Consider the following 20,325-nt stretch of genomic DNA (forward strand, 5'->3'; position numbering starts at 1 on the left):
TGAAAGCATGTAATCATTATAATTGTGGCCTTATAGTATGAATAGACAACAAACACATCTGAAAGCCTCACCATAATTGCCGAAAGTGATCTAAATCAAAAACAAATTCAATTTCAAAATTAAATTACTCCCCCATTAATTATTGTATCCTATTCTATCGTTTGCTTTCACAAAACGGACAGGAAACACCCATCAGTGCTGCTAAACAACAACTCAAACCTACATTGCTGCTCTTGAACGCAGCTCCCCCGCTGCCCCTTGTTGCCGAGCAACCTCGGCAGTAGATTGACAGCGGCCGGAGTTGATTCATCCGTTTAGAGACTTTGACAAAACTCAATTTTTCTACGGACAGCAGCAGCACAGAATAACAAAAAACAACCCACTTCAAGGACAGCTAACAGTTAGCTGGTAGCCACAGGAGTGTTAATACAAGTAAGTTGATAGCCTGCCATTTTTTTCGCTCTCACTTTCTGCCATGACAACGACCCCCCGACCTGCTCATGAATTTATCATTAGCTGAGTTAATTAACCGTAAATTTAACGTTAGCTAACAGAGAGAGTGAAAGGCACCAGCTCCAACCTAAGCTAACGCCACCTAACGTTTAACTTTGTGTGAAAGTTTAAAGGCTGTTATTAAACCTTTTGTGATGTGTAAATAAAACAGCCAAGCTTAATTACAGTGCAGCAGTTTTGAAGCCTGAAGGTTTTAAGATAATCTTGAACGTCTACACCTCGTCGTTTTCCACAGGACGGTGGAGGTAAGACTGGTGGCGTCTTCCCTAACGTTAAAAGTATCGGCCAAGTTTCAGCGATGCCAGACGTTGAACCGCTCAGATTCCCATCACGGGAAGGACGACCTGGCCAGCAAGGTGAGAGGAGTGACCGGTGTGTATGTAAACACAGTGGAGGAGGAAGTATTCAGATCCTTAAAAGTAGGAATACCTCACTGTGAATATGCTCCACTACAGGTAAAAGCGTCCTCAAGTATGGTTTGCAACATTTGATTTAAACTATAAAATGTTAAAGTAGCCTACTCATGAATGCAGACACTGCCCCCTGTCATTGTTTTTGCTATTATATATGATGTTTTGGGATTAATATTACTGCTGCATTACTGTGTATGTTGCATGTTACTGTTGTAGATGTTACCTTACATCTACAGAAATCATATTCTGTAAGATCATAATACGTTTGTGGCCCTCCTGTGGTAACCATGTATCTCTAAAAAGTTTATTTAACGTAAACAGTAGTAGAATTTACTCAAACTATAAACACTAAATTAGACAGTTTATCAGAAAATAGATAGATGAATAAATTCAGAGTTCCCAAAATTCTAAGATGCAGGTATGAAAAATGTAATCTGAAAAGTAATTATAGCAGAGAGACAAATGTAGCTAGTTGAGTAAAAAGTTAACTTAAAGTTAAACATTTGCCTCAGAGATAAGAAGTATAAAGGTGAGAAGCATAACGTTGCATCAAATAACAAACTGAAACTAACTTGCTTAGAAAATAAAAAACTAGCAACATAAAAACATTTTTGTGAACTAATACACTTCACCTGATTTTCCATCCACATTAGGGTGACTGCATACTGACTGAATTTTCATTTTAGGATGAACTTATCCTTTAGATACTTTAAGTTTGCATTCCAATACTGCTTACAATTGTTTAATAATTCTTAAATTTTATTTGTGAAATAAATTAGGTTAAACCTTATGCCATGATCCATTTTGTCACTGAAAGAAAGAAGTTTGATGCAATTACAGTCATTTTCTAAAAAAAGATTGGATGATAATTAGATCAAAATATCTAATATCATGAGTGAGTTTGGCAGGTGATTGGCCCTCAGGCTCACACGGGCCTGCTCCGTCGCTATAATACACCCTGCCAGTATGATTTAGAGCTTATTCAGCCTGCTGATGACATATTGCCTTACCACCTTCCTACCCCACTTGGTTCTTTCACTGTGTATTATTCATTTGAAGTGCTCAGCAACAGATGGCCTTTATTTCGGGTGTCCCTGCAGTTTTTCCTGGACTGTTCCTGTGTTGATGTGAGTCAGCTCAGTCACAAGCCACCCTCCAAATTAAATATCATGGCAACAGTACCAGTTCATCACTCACCTGTCTATCTGCACACAGTGGACATAACTTTAATGAAGTTGCCGAAATGCCAGATGTCACAATGATAACACCCCTGAAAAGACAGGTGTGTCATCACCTGGTGTTGCAGGTCACCCCACCACTTATGATGAATTGAAGATACACCGGTCGTTTTGCATGTTCTTCCTTTCGGTGGTATAGTTTCAGTTTAAGCAAAATCTGTGGCTGGACCCTTTATCTCGGGCTAGTCCTCACACTGCAAAGCCGAACACACACTTACTGAGTGAGAAGCAGTTTTGGCCTGACAGAGAAACACAATCAGTGTTGTCTATCTATATTCCATACATCTAGTCCTAGCTCTCTCCACCTCGTTTTCGTGGACCTGGCAGTGAAAAAAGAATGCTACTTCCATCTTACCTGCTATCTGACAGTGCAGCTTACAGTATAAGACAGTTTTCATTAGTACAAAACTGAAGTGGATTGAAGATCGAAACAATGTCCAACTCCTGTTATATTTGGGGTTATTTCCTCCCTTTCTATCTACTTATATATGTATCTACAAATTAAATTATTCTTGATTTCTGTGAATTTCATGTGAGAGATCATATCAGTGTGACAACATAAAGCACAGGGACCAATATTTCAGTTCTTCATACAGTGAAATTAATTTGTACGTGAGACAAATTTGTTCCAAATCCTCCACTTGACTGTACATATTATTTGTGTTCCATTAATAACTGTTCCGTTATTCAAAATGATTGATTGAATGATGATCAAAATGGTACTATGATCTCAGGCTCCCTTGACTGGATGACTTCACTTCACCCACCATGATAAGATTATGAATGATAACTAATGATTAGGGATCATACGTATTTAATGAAAAAATAAAATGGCAAAAATAGGGATTTATTTTAATATCCCAGATTGAACCTTATGGCAGGCCAACTTTGGCCCACAGTCCTGGTCCTGTGGTGGAATTATTGTTTGTGGGAGCTTTCATATACTGTACATTGAAATTATATCGTGACATGTTTTTGTTCTATGATATAGACAAAGGACTTCTTTCCAAAAGTTAGTTTGTCTTAAAAGTTCCAGAGTAGGATTGGCATCCAAAGCACTGGTGTTTTTTTTGTTTTTTTTTACCCTTTTTGTCAGCCAGATGGCGTCCTTTCACCACTAAGAATTGTGCCCTTGGGTTTGTCTTGAGACGTTCAAATGAGTTTTTCTCTGCTCTCTCACTGATGCTCTCAATATATTGCAGTCTATGCAAGCAGAATCAAAGAGAAAGTAAAGACCCAAAGAACATCTTTCACAGCCAAATACATTTTTGTAATTACTTTTCAAAATAAAGTTAATGAAGAAGGGTGAGTGTTCCAACAAAAGTTGTTTTCTGGTGTCTTGAGGAGTGTTTGTCATAACATATTTCAGGGGGCTTTGAAGAAAAACTTTAGGCAAGGTCAGTTATCATGCATTCTCTTAAAACTATTGATTGTTGGTGATAAACAAAATTTAAAGTGGATTTACACATTTCAATATTTTGTGTTTCTCAAGATCAAGCAGATCTTCAAACCGTCTGCTCTGGTAGACGTCGCACATGTGCTTTGCTCAACAGTCCCTCGCCATGTGTCAGCAATGGGATTTACCATGTACAAGAGATGAAGATGATGGTGGAAAGTTGGTGTCAACAGGTAAACTGATGTCAGATGTGATCAAATGTATGAACGCTTGTCAGACAAGTATAAGATAGGAGTACAATCAATTTAAAATTATTGTTTCCTTTTCCTCCTTTACCAGTCTGGAAAATATCACTCACAGATTGATCAGGACAAGCACCACTGCAACAAAACTTTGAGGTGAGGTCCTATGTTGTTTTGCTCCCCTACTTCTTTTTGTTATATTCAGTAGGACTTAAAATATGACACAAGTTTAACTCCCTTTAACAGATTTCAGTCCAGAAACTCGGATACCGAATCTGTGACGTCTACAGAGTTGTTCGTCGAAGGCATCGCAATTAGCGCAAGAGGTGGGAAACAAACAATTCTGTCATTTCTAAAATATTTATTTCATAATTTGTCTTATACCATTGAAAAGCAAAAGCACATGAAAATAAAAGAGCAACACATAAGTGTATGGTGACCATTCTCCTCAGAGAAGCTCTGGGTTTAGTTATGTTTAATTCCTTCCAGTAGTGGCTGGTCAATGTGAGAATAAATGAGTCTCAGTAACTGGTTCACATCTTTTGTCTACATAATAATTTGTCAGATACTATCCAGTTTTCACCTTTGCTAATAATATACCATGGATCAAGTTTATTTCTATCTCCACTTTGTAATTGGTCACATTATGTTATCATACCTTTCCAAAGATTAGTTTACTTCTTCATGCTTTCTAGTTGAAAGTTATGATGCGGTACAATTCATTGTGCAGATCTTGCTTAATTTTTCATCCTCTAGAAAGTTGTCCATTATCGCCACTATTGAAGAAAATAAATGATGTCCTTGGAGAGGTTGTGTGTCTGATTGAGCGGCTGGAGGCTGATAGGCAGTATGCAGAGGAGGCTCTCCACAAAGAGAAGAGGAGAAAAATACTTTTGGAGAGCAAAGTTGACAGCATCGCACTGTGGAAGCAACAAGAGCACTCTTTTGTTGTCCAAAAAGGTCAGTGACTGAGAAGTGTGTTATCATCGCCCAGAGACATATGTGTGTCTTATATTTTGATGTATTCCTTTTTGATGATTCCTCTTTGTAGAGCACGAGGCTTGCATCAGAGACATCACTGAACTGAAGTGGCAACTTAAACTGGAAAGAGAAAAACTTGACCAAGCCCAGGAGAAACTGTCGCACGCTGAGCTGTTGAACCAGCGCTTACACGAGGACATCAACTTTGCCAAAAAACAAGTTCCCATTGTGAAAGAAAACATTGACCTCCAGAGAGGCATCGTAGATCAAATTAACTCTGCGCAAGCTGAGGTAACTTTCTAATTTGATTGATTCTGGAATTCTTGTGTTTATATTTTCAAGCTCAGAAAGGTTGGACATTTTTGTGTGCCAGGGATACAGTTAATAGCAATGTCTTGTCCTGTGGTAAATGGAGAATTATTTTTGAAATTTTTGCAAGAATTAACCAGCGAATGGTGTAAAAGTCTATTGTTGACACAGTCCAGTTGTGTCAAGATAACATCAAACATTGGGTGCATTCATACATTAGCAAATAAGCACAATAACATAAGGAAATCAGGTTATTTCTATTGTTTCTGATTAATTTCTCCATCATGCACTAGCTCTATCTCACTCAGCCACTCTCTCTTTTCTAACTCTATTTTTAATCCACAAGTGCCATGGCTTTAGGAATTACAATATTTGTTGGTCTATTGGTCCAGTGGTCATCCAACAATTTGGTCTAGACTAAAATCATTCCATTTCAACAATTGACTGGATTGCCATGAAATTTGGTACAGACATTCGTGGTCCCTAGAGGATGAATCCTAATAACTTACATAATTCCCAGACTTATCATTTAGCTTTTCTTCTTGTTCATTTCTTTAGTTCAAGTCAGGATGCTTCAAAATCAAATGACCAAATTCAGCCTCGGCTGTACCGTTGCCGTCAGGCAAATATGCCATGAAAGTGTGCCAGTAAAGAGAAGACACAGGGAACAGGGAACATGTGACAGGTCAACTTTGACTCAGAACCATTGCATCTTAATGGTTGATGAATTTAACAGCAGCACCGACTTAGTGTTAATACGAATGAAATATTTGTTTTTGCTTGTACAACTCAACAAATCATTGGCTGTGGGTGCACTGAAGATAATAACACTGGGCTCTGATGTTCAAGTGTGAATCTTTAAAAGCAGGCTTACTGAAAGCCCAGGGTTAACAGACAGCCTTGGGCCTCCTGGATTTTCTCAGATTTGCCAAAGCCAAAAAAATAAGTAAAAACCCCTTTAGTGTGTAGCCTCAGTGTTGACTTGTGGCAGATACTTGCTGTGTATATGGGATTCACAAGATTTAGTTTAAAAAGGTTATGATTTGATAACAGGATAATGTATTGTTTTAATCAGTACATGAAACTGCTATCAAATAGTATCTAGGAAGAATAAAAGCCAATGATTTCCCCTTTCTTTTTCAGGCCAACAAAGTATACTCAAAAACACAAAGTGATCTTGCACTGGCTCAGAGGGAGTTTAAAAAGATAGAACTGAATGCCAAAAATGAAAAGACATCACAGGAAAATTCCCTGTCGGCTTTGAAAAATCAGCTTTCTTGCAGACTGTGAGTATCTATCCTACCAACATTAGAAATAAACATGTTTTGCATCACTGTACTAAAGAAGTATATAATAATTACATATGACATAATGTCTGGCTAGAAGGTGTCTGTTAATAACACCACAACCATACTACCATTAATGATGAAGTGTCAATGTAACAGAACGAGACAGTTTAACCTGAAACTGATTTGAACATAAAGGTATAGCATAAACAAAAAAAAAATAGGTATTATTTATGTTTTGTAAAAACTGACCAAAAAAAACTTAACTTATTAGTTATACTGTGGTCATGCTGTCTTGATGATGATTTTCTTGCAATATATGGATTATCATGAGATCCTTTTGTCATTGTGTTGAGTTATCTCATTATTCCCAAAAGTGAAAAGTGAACACTAGACTTCTACTTTTAATATATCAGCTTAGTAACAAAGGACAAAACTGTTATTTTTTTCTCTCTCTTTCTATCAGGGAGGATTTAAACCAGTTGAAGATGGAGGAGAAAGATATTTGTGCTGAAATAAAGGATGCTGAGAAGACAGTCGCTCTTACAAAAGAAAAGTGCGCAGTCATAAAACAACGTATCCCTGAAGTTATGGCACACGTGAAAACTGAAAAAGAACGGGTAACTGATGTTGTCCATCATTTCATTTTTAAAGGTTTTATACAGAAATATTCAAATTCCCATTTTTTTCCTCTTTTATGACAGATTTTGCAATTGAAACTTCAAATTGAAAATGAAATGCAACGGAACAAAAAACTGAAAGAGAAACTAATTGCACTGAAACAAGACATTGAGAAAACTGTAAGTATTGTTACAGTAGTGTCAAAATGTCTCTATAATCTTGGTGCTGCTTTGGCTAGTTATGTGTGTCTTGATAGTTCATTGGGTAGAGCATGGCACATAACTGGCAGACTACATTTGGACTCTCAGTGGAGCTATGCATGCTAATAATGTCTGAATTCATTCGCTGTAAGGTGTTTTGGATAAGTGCATCCACTCAGTGTCGCCCTGTATGTTACGTTATCCACAGAGACTAAATGGGGAAGCAGAGGTTTCCTGCATAGAAGAGCAGCTCCATTCAAAACGTGATGCTTTTGCAGCCCTGCGTAAAGAGAACATGGAGTCTGAGCAGAACGTAGAAGACTACAAGCTAAAACTCTCTGAAAGGTACAGTGTTAAAGCCAAAGTCATAGCAGAAGAGACAACATCCTATATTTGGTATTACTATATACAATATTAGGCCACTTATTTGTGTTTACTGTTACTTTTCTGTGTGATTTTCCTTAGTGCGAAAGCAGTGAAGCAGATGCGCGAGGAGAGGAAGCAGATGCTCCAGAAAATCATTGACAATGACGAGCAGTGGGAAAAGGCCAAGGAGGAAGTGACCCAAGTTGTAGCCCAGCACAGTGTCGCCCAGACTAAACTGGAAGAGCAGGAGCAGCTCACCTTCATGGAAGAACAGAGGGCCAGGGTCAGTGACAACATATGTACATGTGCTATGTATACTGCATGGGTCATAGTTTGTAAGGAAAATGGCTTTCAGTGCCCTTTCTATGCTTTACAGAAAGAGATAGAAAAGCTGAGGAAAGATCTGACAGGACAGATGACTGCCCTCGAACTACTGAAGGTAAATTCATGAGTCTGAACCCTGAGTACCTTTTGCTCAGTCAGACTTTAAGAAAAATGTTATCACAAAATTGTCATGCAAACAAAGTAGATTTAAATTGAAATCTTCAAAATATATCTATCTATTTTTGCAAACTTTTTCTGCTTCTGTGGAACACTTTATAGCTGTGATGAGAGAGGCATGAAGAGGTGAAGCTTCACAAAGCACAGTCTCAATAAAAACCGCACATTATACATTTCATAAAGGTAGTTTTAAATGTCTGGCTGTATTCAGCTGCATTATTTCCCATTAATGTCTTCACACTCTGTACATGTTTGTAGACTTTAAGATAATGACATTCTGCTTTTTATTTTCTTTTGCATCAGGGTCAGTGTGCAAATAAAAATGAAGAAATGAGTCGACTGCAAAGGAGCTCAGAGCTAACCAACCGAAAGCTCAAAAAAGAATTTGAAGATGTATCCTCAGCAACAAAAGCTCTGGAGACAAAAGTGGAGGTACTGATGAAACGTAATAGTGATTAATCCTAGTGCAAGTATCAATTTACATTAAAGATGTGTTCAGGTTTTAATTCAACTGCATTTCTTACTTATTTGTTTTGTATAGCAAATCAGGAAATTGACAGAAAATCTTGAGAAGATACAGTGTGAACACAAGAACACATTAGTCAACCTCGAGAAGGAGAAGAAACTAAAATATGACCACCTGAAAGCTGCTCAGGTAGGAAAAGAAAAGTTAAGGGTTGCATAAAGCAATTCTTCTTGAGTCAAAGAACAGTTGCTAAGTCAGGTTTACTCTGCAAAGCTCATTGAGCACACAGCTATTCACAGCTATTTATCTTGTCATTCTTTTGTGGAACAAAATAATCTCCTGCTCTAAGCACTTTGAACAAAATAAGGTTAACAGAAACATTAACGTTGCTATTTGTTTACAGGATATACACACTGCCATTGTAGAGAGATACGACAACACCTTGGGCAAAATCAGTGACCTTACGAAGAAGAGCGAAGAATACCGAGACGCATCAGATGAAATGGAAAAAACAGTTGATAGCATGCCAGAGATCATGACAGAACTTCAGTAAGTTAGATATACACAGGAATCACTTCATGTAATAGTTTGATATGTTTGTTGGAATAACACCACCTTTTCTTTTATGTTAGCGTTTTTGACAGAAAATTGATAAATAATGAAAATACTCTAAAAATGTTTCTTTGAATATTTATTTGATAAGGGGTATTTTTATTTTATCAATGCTTTGAATCTAAATTTCTACCTGCTATGATTACTGCGTCAGTGGGAGCGCTGATGCAGTAATCATATATTTATGATACTCAGAAACGATTTGAGGAAAATAATCTAATTTTGTGTGTTTGATTTCTCCTTCCAGAAGCCTTTTTGATGTGGCGGAATTCAAAAACAAATCAGCTGCTCTCATAATGAGCACCTTGCAGTCTGATATTAATAACTGCCAACGACGAACACAGCGATCCATGCAGACACACACCGCTCATGTTACAGCAAGAAAAAAAGAAATGGAAGACACCAAGGTAACAAAATGCAGTTCAGGATAACTCTCTGTAAGTACATGACTTTTTTTGTGTCAAATACTGTGCAATCAGAGACGAGCTGTAAAAAACATCTCATTGTTTATTTGTTTGTGGATTAGTGTCAGCACATTGCTTGTCACAATACATCCCTTAAGATGCAGAGAAAAGAGCTGAGTGCAATTAAAATTACAAGCCATGGTCAATCTTGTTTAAGTGCTTTTCCCACAAATGACAACTCAGTGTTGTTATAGTCTTTTGTCTGGACGAATTTGATGATGCGTGTCGTGGTGAGATGCTGTGCACATTTTGTTACCTGTAGGCCAACATTTTCAATACTAATTTCCTTGTAAGCATACAGTTCACAACATCAAATATGCATATAATCCTGAGTGTTTTTTTATATTACTGTCAGAAATAGGCTCGTGTAGAAACACAAACGTGCTGTGCACAGCCTGGCTTGCATTTGAACACTCCTTTGTAAGAGAAACCCCTATTTATTGTAAGGTTTTCATCTGCAGGATTATCAGCCCCAGCCAGAGCCTCTTTGCTGATGGGGGTTTCACATGGCTTATCTAATGTGAAATCGCCATGTGGTATATAGTTTCATTAAACGGTGATCAAGAATGCATTAGTTCAAAACAAGAAAAGGCAATGGAGCTTAAGCCGCCATGCATCCAAGTGCAGCAACTTTAAAGAAGTTGTTGGCGTGAGACAATTTAAGAATTAGAAGTCTTCCTCATAGACACAACTCCCATTAGCCAGATAAAAGTTAGCCATGCAAAAAAGGGGTTTAGTCTCTCCACTTGACGAAATAAGATGATATAACAACAATACTCCTCACCAAATAAAAAGATCAGACAGACTCTCAAGTTCTAAGGAAATTGGTCACTTTAATCATTGAGACCAATATACAGCACACATAATGTCTGCATTAGCATAACATAATAAGGAGTGTGCATTCAGAAGCCACAGTGCATGAAGCAGAATGGTTAGGCACTTGCAAATATTTCTTATAGAGGAGATTTCTTGTAAAACGCTGACCAAATACTATACTCTTATAACCTCTGAAGGTTGCAGACCTCTGTGAAATGGGTCAGTACAGCCAGCAGCCTGATGGCAATTTGCATGTATGTACTGCTTGCTGATGGGTTATTTTTAAAGATACAAACACAGGGTATGTCAAGGTGAAGCAGATTGACTTGTCAGCCTTGTGAAGTCTTTGGTCATCTTCCTCCAACCCTACATGTCTGGAATTGTTCCGTCTTTCATGCATGCACCTATTTTTTGATCTGATCAGTGCTTGTCGTTTGGCGAGCACAAAGTAAACAATGCAAACTGCCGACGCTATCAGTTTCTTATGGGCAATGAAGTGTAATTTGTTCCATTTACACTTCACAACAGCATCAGATGGGCTTTGTCAGTGCTGCATGGAGTAATTAAACCTGAAATCAATAGCAGGCATTTGTCATGTTTACAGCCCCTCTTTCTGCTGGGTTAAACTCATCACTTTAGTGCTGTTCTGTTTTACTGCAGAGACACACTTCATTATGTCTGCAGGTAGACTTGAGATATTCACCAGCCACATCTCCAGTACTTGGGAAACATTGTTCAAATGAAAAGAGGACATGCAGAGAGACACATACTCACTGTGATTTATTTGCTTGATTTCACAGAAAAGTGTCAGTTGTTGTGTGCCTGTTATGTATATGTTTAATTAACAGCACAAATACAGAAAGCATGTATTATGCGCACACATACTGTATCAGGTCAGTGGTACAACTACAGTATCTTCCCACTGCTCAGTGTGGGGTTATTATACAGTATGTTACAACTGTATAGTGACTCTCCAATGCCCTTCGCCGTATAATATTTTCTTAGGTAAATGTACATAGCAGATTGTGAGTAATGAAAACATTGATTTATGTGATTATTTATTATGTATTTTACATCTGACTAAATGCTGCCACAATGGATTGGCTGTAGCATACAGCAAAAATATTGGTAAAACAGTCATCATACCAGCAAAAAATCAATTTGTACAGTAAATGCTATATGCTCTAACTGTGAAATGAGAGGTACTTGGATCCTATCCTTGTAATTTATCTAATATAATGGTGACAGTTAGGGTCAGGATACAACAATAGGGGCTGATATTGACCTTAGCCATGATGTGACTGATCCACAAAAAATGGTTTATATGCTAAATGGACTCTATGTAATAACTCGTATCAATTAACATGTACGGTGATGTGAAAAAATTGACATTCCCGTCTCTTTTGGCTGCTTATGTGTGGACAATTTGTTTAAAGTCATTTAATGCTGCTGGACAGTGGATTTCCCTGTGAAGGACTCGATTTTCAGTGACAGTCCACAGGAAGTGACTTGGTACACGTTCTCAAAGGCCCAGCCTCAGTCCCTCTCTCTGCTGCGCTAACAGAGAGCAGCCATAACTAACGTTAGTTTAGAAATGGAGTCCGCTAACATAAACTAACAACCGGCTTCCAGCACAATATAGAAGTTCCACAGAGCCCCTTTAATGTTGTTATAAAGGTAATGTTTTTAGTAATTCATTAATTAAGTCACAGAAGAACACTAGCTCTAGTTATAAGCACCACACAGTGATCCCTAGCCTACATTAAAGTAAATCCAGTGAGATTTGTGCAGTAAGACACATACATTTCATTGATCAGAAATAGGATTGTCAGAGTGACAGTCAGTGCGTTTACATGCACATCTTAGTCGGATTACAGCCATAGTTCGACTATGCTACTCAACCAGACAACTGCAATTATGCGAGTATACATGCCGGTGAGAAAATCGGATTATTGGGCCGGAGCATGTCATACCCCGGTGCACTAGGTGGAGCTGTACCCATTTCAACTAGTGGTAACAGAGCTACCTCCGGCTGACCTCATTACGTCACCAGCTGCCTCGGCATTCAAGAAAGATGGGGTACGAAAAGCCAGACGAAGCTACATCTTTGTACATTTCGTATAAGGTGTACATGATAATTACACAAACTAGGTGCACAATGATGCTCTTTCTTGCGGTGATTTTGGAGGAAAGACGCCGCCGCCGTCCGTCTACTTCCGGCTCGCGGCCCCGGGGAAAAAATCTCGCGCCTGCGCAGAACGCTAAATCCGATCCGATCAGATGAAACGTATACATGCAGGAGTAATGCGACTATCAATTGAATAATCTAGGTGCTTTAATTCGACTAAACTAGAAATCCGATCCGGTTCAATTTTAGTCAGACTAAGGTGTATACATGCATCTTAAAGATCCGATCATAGTCGGACTAACACAGTAATTCTGTTTTCTTGAGTGTCATGTAAACGCACTGAATGTAGTGTAGGTATGTCACTAGTTATAGTACAATATACTTCTGCAGCTGACTTTGCACTTGCTTTTATCCTGTTTATTTAAAGGTCCGGTGCATAGGATTTAGGGGCAGAAACTGAATAAAATATTCATAGCTGTTTTTTTACTTATGTATAGTCAAATGAAACTACAAATCATTGTTTTTGCTTGCTTAGAATGGCCCTTTTATGATAACAAAGAGAGAGGGTCCTCTTCCTCAGAGTCCGCCATGTTGAATTGCCAGAGCAGCCAAATTTAACCCTGGCTTTATAGAAGGCCTATCAAGTTTGTAGCAGCCACCTTTGTGGAGGGCGAGATGAGGGGTGTTCAGTTGGTTACAGTCTGCAACCACACCGCCATTAAATCCTACACACCGGACCTTTAATAGTATGTGTAAACATTTGACTTACCTCTACTGTTTGATCTAAACCTTTTGTTTTCACGTGTGTGTAGGAAGCACTGAAAATTGCACTAATGGAAAACAAACAGCTGGCAATCGAGTACGAAGGTCTGAAGAAGATCCTCATGGAGGCCAAACAGGAGGCAGCGTATACTCTGAGCGAGAGAAACCATGCACATAAATCTTCTCATTATTACACTCAGGTACAGTTCATATTACCTTTTGTTAAATTTACTATCTCTCCACCCCCTCTCTTTTTAATTATGGTTTATGACTGAGGACTTTTGCGCTGTTATCTTATCTTCTATGTTATCGTATGTTCTATTCCACGCTATTCTTCTTTGCACCAGATAGCTCTTCTTTACATGGGCAATAATTCTAAGAAGGTTTTAGTTTGTCAAACCAGTGAGGAGGTTACTGCAGCAATCTAATAATGATGAGATAACTTGAATGGAGGAGGATGATGGATGTGACATAATGTAATGATAGCTATGTAGTTTTGCCACCAAGGGGAGTAAAGAGAGAGGTTGATGGTACATGTAAATACTTTACCTTCTCCATTTCCTTGATTATAGTTTTTGTGAGGTGGTCAGAGGTGAAACATTTTATTATCTGGATGCCACAAATGTGCCCTTGCTCACCACAGCTCACACACACCATTTGTTAGGGATCAGCAGCAAACACAGGTTAGGATCAGACAGCAAATGTTCGTTTAGTGCTAAAATAGCACTGGAGGTTTTGACTAGTTGAAGGAGACACCTCAGCAGCATTTTCCTGTTTAATCTTTATAGTTTTTGACGCTATTTAACTGGAATAAAATTACACATGACAACCGTAACACCGGGAAGAAGCCACACTGATTCCTGCAATGAAAAATACATATTATTTGTTCCAAAAATGACTAATACCTTTACTTGAGCAATTCCTCATCTAACTGCATGAATGTTATCAAGTGAAAAATGCATGCAAAAATAAAATCCTGTGGACAGGATTTTCCACGCTCATGATCAAAGCCTGATTTTCTTTTACTCCGGATTCAGCTTTCACCATTTTTGTTTGTTTCAACTCTACACTTCTACAACAGCAGCCTCTCGGCTACTGTTTTATGCCTGAATTTAGTTTTTATAACAAGTTTATAATCCAAAATGTTTCTGAAATGTAGATGTAGGCCTATCACATTTAATCTGATTTCAACAGGAACATCCAGGCACTCTTCTTTCCAGTTTTATATGTGTATAATTATCCTTATAATGTTGGATTTTATGTCCCAGTTAGTACACATATTACACAATGTTACTGTCCTTAATTGATTTGTTTGTAACTGGAGGCAATAAGGTAAAGGCATTTAACATTGTCAGGATCATTTGAGAGATCAAACATTAGTGCATGTGTGTGAGATGCCTCACACCACTTGTGTGCGTGTGTTTGGAGAGCCCATAATCTCTTTAATGATATTCAGCTGAGGGATACAATGAAACCATCTCTTTAGTATCCTTTTATAGAAATATAATCCTGACAGCAGGCAGCCCTGACACAAAGTTCAAGTGACAAGACAAAAAACAACCCTTATTATGCTGACAAGATGACAACTAAACAGCACATAATTTGCTTTTATAAATGAATTATCTTGCATCTTGATTGTTTGTGTATATATTTATATACATATATGTAACGCATCAAAATCATTAAGACCTGAAATATCTCTAATAATTGATTAAGAGTAAGCTCATAAGTGTGATTTCAACTTTTTCAAGCCGTTGCATCACAGCCCATAGTTAATATTCACATTCACATTTTCACAAAATGCAGGTTATAGTTCCACCTCTGAAGCTGAAATGATTAACTTTCCACAAGTTGTCACATTGAAGTACAGCTAAAGTAACAGTAAGTGTTGAGTGAATCGTTACCAACCACATACCTTGAATTTTTATTCAGTAACATGATGATGGTGGAACTAAGTAAACTTTTTTTTGGTGGCAATTTTTTTTGAATACACCTAGGCTACATGAAAGCCTACAGGAACCTTGATTCAGTTTGGTGATAGAAGTAGTTTTGTTAAGAAAACTAAACTCATCAGCATTCTTGTTATTACAAACCTGTCTAGGAGGAAGATGGCCAGTTCAACATCAGTTTTGAATCCTTTCAAATCCCACAATCCTCTCCATCTGTTGAATGACTGTGTTTACTCTATCAGTGTTCCTGATGGCTTTTTCTTGGTCTTCTTCGATTCTTTCTTTTTCTCTTTGGTGATCCTGCCCCAGTTGTTCGTGATAACCACAAGATATAAATTCAAAAATGAAATTATCTAGAGAAAAATCTCCTGTTTACTTCTAACTGGATAATATATTATGCAGTGCTTTGCCTGGGAAAACAAAGGCTCTCGTAGTTTTCACACCGTAAATCGTTTTTGCCAGATTTTGTGTGGGGATCCAACCCAGTGAAGGGCATGAAGAATAACTATCATAATTATATAGAAATAGCCACAAGTGACATTTTCAATTCAGGATTTTTACTTGTTATGGATTATTTTTCTGTAGTGCACTGTTACTATGTTAATTAGATAAAAGATGTCTTTATCCACCAATGATAATAGTGAATTACATCTATTTTTTCTGCATTTAGAATAAGGACAGGTGCTATTAAGCAACCATTATCAATCAGCATTTTTTAATTGCAGAATTTGGGGATCTTTATGCATGTAAATGTGTTAGTTTCAGTGATTTGGCATACTACACTATAACAGATGGGATAGAAGTACATGTATGATTTTTCACATTTTTTTTTCATATTGCAGCTTTAATATGTTTGTATTTCAGATACAGATAAAATCACTCAATGAAATAGCTTAAGCCACACAACTTAGAGTGTTGCACATTTTATGGTATATGCATGCTGTGTACGTTTTTGTTGTGGAAGAAATATGTCCTATTTATTAATTGTCCAATCAAGACACACTTCAGCTCGTTTAAGTAATATTAGCCATCTTTCTTTCAAAAACAGGCAGGATGTAGTATTGATTTATGTATTTACAAAATTCAACAAGTATAAAATACACTCATATATTCAGACTCTCATTTATAAATGAAAACATATCTAATAAATTAGCATCTGATAGTTCTTGCAAGTATGATCCTCCTTTAAAAATCCTCTTGATTCTACTGTACATGTAAAGTGTTGCTTTGTTTATGTGGAGGCTTTCAGCTCTTGGGTTTTAACAGGGTACACCATAAAGAGCATTCTTGTTATTGTCTTTCCTTCAGGAGCTGATGACTGAGCTAATTCGCTTTAGTTTTCAATGCACTGGGGAACACATTGCCAAGCAATGATAAGCTTTGTAGGGAGAGTAGAGAGATGGAGGGGAAAGAAAAGCAATGGCATCTATCAGAATTTAAACCTCTTTGCTTGAAACTGTGTTCAAATAATAAAGCAAGCAGCATGTCTTTCCAAGAGACTAGGAATAATTTCTGGTTTCAGTGGGGGGTTCATGACTCTGTGTGTATGTGTAAAATATGTCTTGAGGGGATTGGTATAAAGTTAAACTGGGTGAAGTAGAAATATTTTACTCATCAGCTTTGCAGTCACAGAGTTTGCCTCGGCTAGAACAAAACTGCTGAAGCATTTAGAGAAAATTAACCCCCCATCCTGGCAGCCAGATGTGACTGGATTCTGATGAGTGCACACGAGTGGGCAGAGAAACCAAGAGACTGTGAAATTCCTGTCAGGCCCGTGTACTGCAGAATGGGCTATTGACTGCTTTCTCTATTCCCCTCCATCATTCTTCTTGAACACTGCCATTAATTTCCTCTCCTGCCTTACCAATTCCTTTTCTCTGCCTTCTCTCCCCCTAGCTCTCTTTGTTGCAGAAGAGGATGCACAAAGCTTTGGTGAAATACTTCAAACAACGCAGCCTCTACAGCCGGGCTGAACTGGACCGGTGCCAGGCTCTTTCTCAAGAGACCGACCAGAAAATAAAAACAGCCCAGGTATTTGTACATATACATGTAAAACAGGCTGGAAAACTTCACAAACTGCCATTCATTTAAATGGTAAATCCCTTTATTCAACTTTTATCCCAGTGTAGGTATTCTACCGGATGGAAGCGTATTCTTTTGCATACCACAGTAACTCCATGTTATGCTTGGCATTGTTTGAGCCTCATCCGGCTAGTCAGTCGCCTTGTGTCTTCTTTGCCAAGCAAGGGCAGCCAGGCAAACATCCACCAAGGCTTTGTGCCTCGCTGCTGTGGTGGAGTTAAAGACGCCACTCTTACATTACAGTCTATACATTCACTCATCAGCTCACAGACTGGTGTGATGGATGATGTGTCTGCGAGAGTGCCTATGCAGTGACTCCGTGTCTGAGGGTAGCTCTGCCTCTTGAGATAACTCTATATACACGACACATTGTGCCCGGTCACATCACATCACCATTTGAGCCTGTTTCCCGCTTAGAAGGGGCATTTGTGGCTTTTGCGGCTAATTCGGGGCGAGTTCAGTACACGGCATGACAGAAATTTGTGTAACAGCCTTTTCTTTGTGAGTAGGATAACCTTCTGTCTGTCTTGCAGAAGAGTAGCGGCATATCCTGCAAGGTTGAGAAGTAAGGATCTTCATTTAGAGGATAATCGGTGTCTAATCTGTGCTGTGATGTGAGATGAGGTCAAAGCGGACAGAGAGACAGTGATGAATCTTTATGAAATGTCCTGTCCAGCATTAATGCAGAGCCAGGTGGCATGCAACCGTATTATGAACTACTTCCACCCTTTTTACTTCTTCCTTACTTTATCTTTGTCAGTTGCAATCTGTAGTTTTTGTTATTTGCTAGACATCAAATTCAACTTCATCAGATATGCTGGAGGCAAAATATGCTCAGATTTGATTAGAGATTTTTTCAGGGGAGTACCCAATGAAAATACTATTAAGTGGTTTCCTTCTCAGTTCCTCCTCCTCTGACTGCTGACATGTTTTTTCTTTTTTTTTTTGATGGGTCTGGTCCAGACATTACAGAGAGCAGCCATGTCTCACTGGCCCAGCCTCAAAAGGCCCCAGCAGATCACAGCTCAAGGCAAGGAGGAGTAGGGCACAGGGGGGAGGAGCTATCAGAGAGCTGCAGAGTGTGAAGGACAAAAGAGCTGGTGTATTCAAGCGCACCACACCGTCACCCGTCACAGCTCAGCACAGGGTCCATCAGAGCAGGCAACACTCACTTTAAACAGGCTCCTTGTGAACAGTCCAGCTCAGGGTCTAACCTCCAAAAAGTGTAGATAAACCTTTATGAGAGAAGAAGAAAATACCTTGATTAGTTTATGAACAGGCATAAACAGCTAATCTGCATGATTGCATGAATATAAAGACCTTTAACGTGGTCTTGTGATCCGCAAAGAATTGCAGTAACAGTATGCAGATAGTGATAATGCATGTGAGATTCACAATTACACAGTATCGTTGCCACTTTGTTACTGATACCAGTTGTAACTGGAGTTGAACCAGGCTGAATCCTGATGAGGCCTGTACTAATCCATCATGTCCACTTAACCCCACAAGCAGAACATAAGAGAGGTCAGGTTCGCGCTTTCACGGCTAAGGCGTGCTCGAATCAGACGCCAAATGGCAGTTTTCTCTAAAGTAGCTTGAGGGGAGGAAGGCCAGGGAACCCTAGGGTGAGCGGGTGGGAGTGGGTGGGGGGTTGGTGTTGGGAGCGTGGGGGGCGGCGGGCTGTCATCCTGTTACACTCCTGCCAGAACTGGCAGTTCAGCTTTGTGTTCTGCGAGTTTACACTAGGGATGGCATAATTGACAATGGCTAACAGTGGAGAGCAGTGCAGAGCCTTGTTGAATGGCCAGTAATGATTGGAGCAGACGCCCACTGCCCCAGTCCCAGGGGACAGTAATCCAAGATCCTGTTGCTGATATAATTGTTAGTCAGAGAATTTCTGCATGGCTAGGCCGGTTCAGATTCCCAAGCTGGTTGACAGTGCCAGGCAGTTTAATAGAAAAACTGGATGCTGAGGTTTTTAAAACAGAAGAGCACTGAACCTGGACGTGGTTCACCAGGAGTCTCTTGTACTCCTTCCCCACAAAAATAAGAACAAGATGGTAACTTTACTCTCACAATTGCAGATCCACCATCAGCAGTGTGTGTAGGATGCACACCGAGTAAGTCTTTCTGCAAAAAACAGCATTTCCTTAATTAGCTTGTTTCCCATTTATTGTATTTGTCCTTTTTTTAAAACAGGAGATGTTGTCAGGAGGAATTCAGCTCATCTCTTCGTTCCTGCAATCCTTGACAGATGACTCTACTACCACCGATGATGCTGGGGCGAACAAACAAGCCAGTCCAGATGCGGTTGGATCGAATGAGTAGATGCCTTCAGTTCAAATAGCAGTGTAATTGGACATTCACCTGTACCAGACAACTTACTTACCCTAGCACGCTTCACTATTCCCCCCTCTACTTGCAGCAAATCCATAACAATGAAACAGGTGACTTTCATGCTGCTGTCAGGACTGATCTAATTTTAGCTGGGTGAATGATTGCAATTGGCTTTGCCTCATCAGATAATTAATCTATGTCACCATTAATTGGAAAAGAGAATAATTACAGGCAGTGTTGACAGAAATTCTACGCTTCTCCAGATTCCAAGATCTAATTACAACTAGTGAAACCCCGTGACCTTAACTAGCACTTAGTGCACCTTGGCCACCTTGACCATGCCATGTGAAGACCACTGTCTCTCCGAAAGACCCTGTTATTGTTACCGCGCTCCGCGCTCCGCACTCCTTCACTCGCCTCACTCTCTGAAAGCTGTCTCCCTCAATCACTTTTCAATATTCAATCTTAATTTTGTGGAAGTTTAGCATTTTCAATGAGCTGGAGATGAATGATTAATGAATAAATTTAAATGCTTCATTTTGTCCATGGATCATTAGTTAAGTCCTTTGTGGGAAGGACCTGAGAAAGGAGTGAAAATTATTGAGACATTAGCCTGAAGCAATCCAGGGGTAAATAGTGTGCA

General features: G+C 38.9%; 1 protein-coding gene across 4 annotated transcripts; it reads left to right on the forward strand.

Moving 5' to 3' along the window:
- Positions 1 to 269: 269 nt before the first annotated feature.
- On the forward strand, positions 270 to 20,219 carry ccdc178 (coiled-coil domain containing 178). Of its 4 annotated transcripts, XM_030404008.1 has the most exons (23): positions 270 to 432; positions 749 to 869; positions 3,657 to 3,793; positions 3,900 to 3,958; positions 4,049 to 4,128; positions 4,559 to 4,762; positions 4,854 to 5,074; positions 6,236 to 6,378; positions 6,845 to 6,998; positions 7,083 to 7,178; positions 7,408 to 7,544; positions 7,665 to 7,848; positions 7,942 to 8,004; positions 8,370 to 8,498; positions 8,608 to 8,721; positions 8,936 to 9,081; positions 9,392 to 9,551; positions 13,365 to 13,514; positions 17,160 to 17,294; positions 17,879 to 17,910; positions 18,309 to 18,506; positions 19,430 to 19,465; positions 19,545 to 20,219. In XM_030404008.1, the coding sequence occupies exons 2-23, from the start codon at positions 812 to 814 to the stop codon at positions 19,594 to 19,596; spliced, it is 2,688 nt and encodes an 895-aa protein (XP_030259868.1). In that variant the 5' UTR covers positions 270 to 432; positions 749 to 811; the 3' UTR covers positions 19,597 to 20,219. The 4 variants fall into 4 exon arrangements, with proteins under 4 accessions (XP_030259868.1, XP_030259871.1, XP_030259869.1 ...); XM_030404011.1 differs by lacking the exons at positions 17,879 to 17,910; positions 18,309 to 18,506 and having other exon boundaries at positions 19,545 to 19,685; XM_030404009.1 differs by lacking the exons at positions 17,879 to 17,910; positions 18,309 to 18,506; positions 19,430 to 19,465.
- The last annotated feature ends 106 nt before the right edge of the window (positions 20,220 to 20,325 follow it).

This window comes from Sparus aurata, chromosome 21 (genome assembly GCF_900880675.1).
Source record: "Sparus aurata chromosome 21, fSpaAur1.1, whole genome shotgun sequence".
NCBI classification, from domain to species: domain Eukaryota; kingdom Metazoa; phylum Chordata; class Actinopteri; order Spariformes; family Sparidae; genus Sparus; species Sparus aurata.

What these genes read in the sequence shown, in the direction of transcription:
- ccdc178 (XM_030404008.1), top strand. Translation starts at nt 812, where the DNA reads ATGCCAGACGTTGAACCGCTCAGATTCCCATCACGGGAAGGACGACCT. An exon ending in CACTGCAACAAAACTTTGAG is followed by an intron (nt 3,959 to 4,048) that starts GTGAGGTCCTAT and finishes TCCCTTTAACAG; the next exon opens with ATTTCAGTCCAGAAACTCGG. An exon ending in GAGATCATGACAGAACTTCA is followed by an intron (nt 9,082 to 9,391) that starts GTAAGTTAGATA and finishes TTCTCCTTCCAG; the next exon opens with AAGCCTTTTTGATGTGGCGG.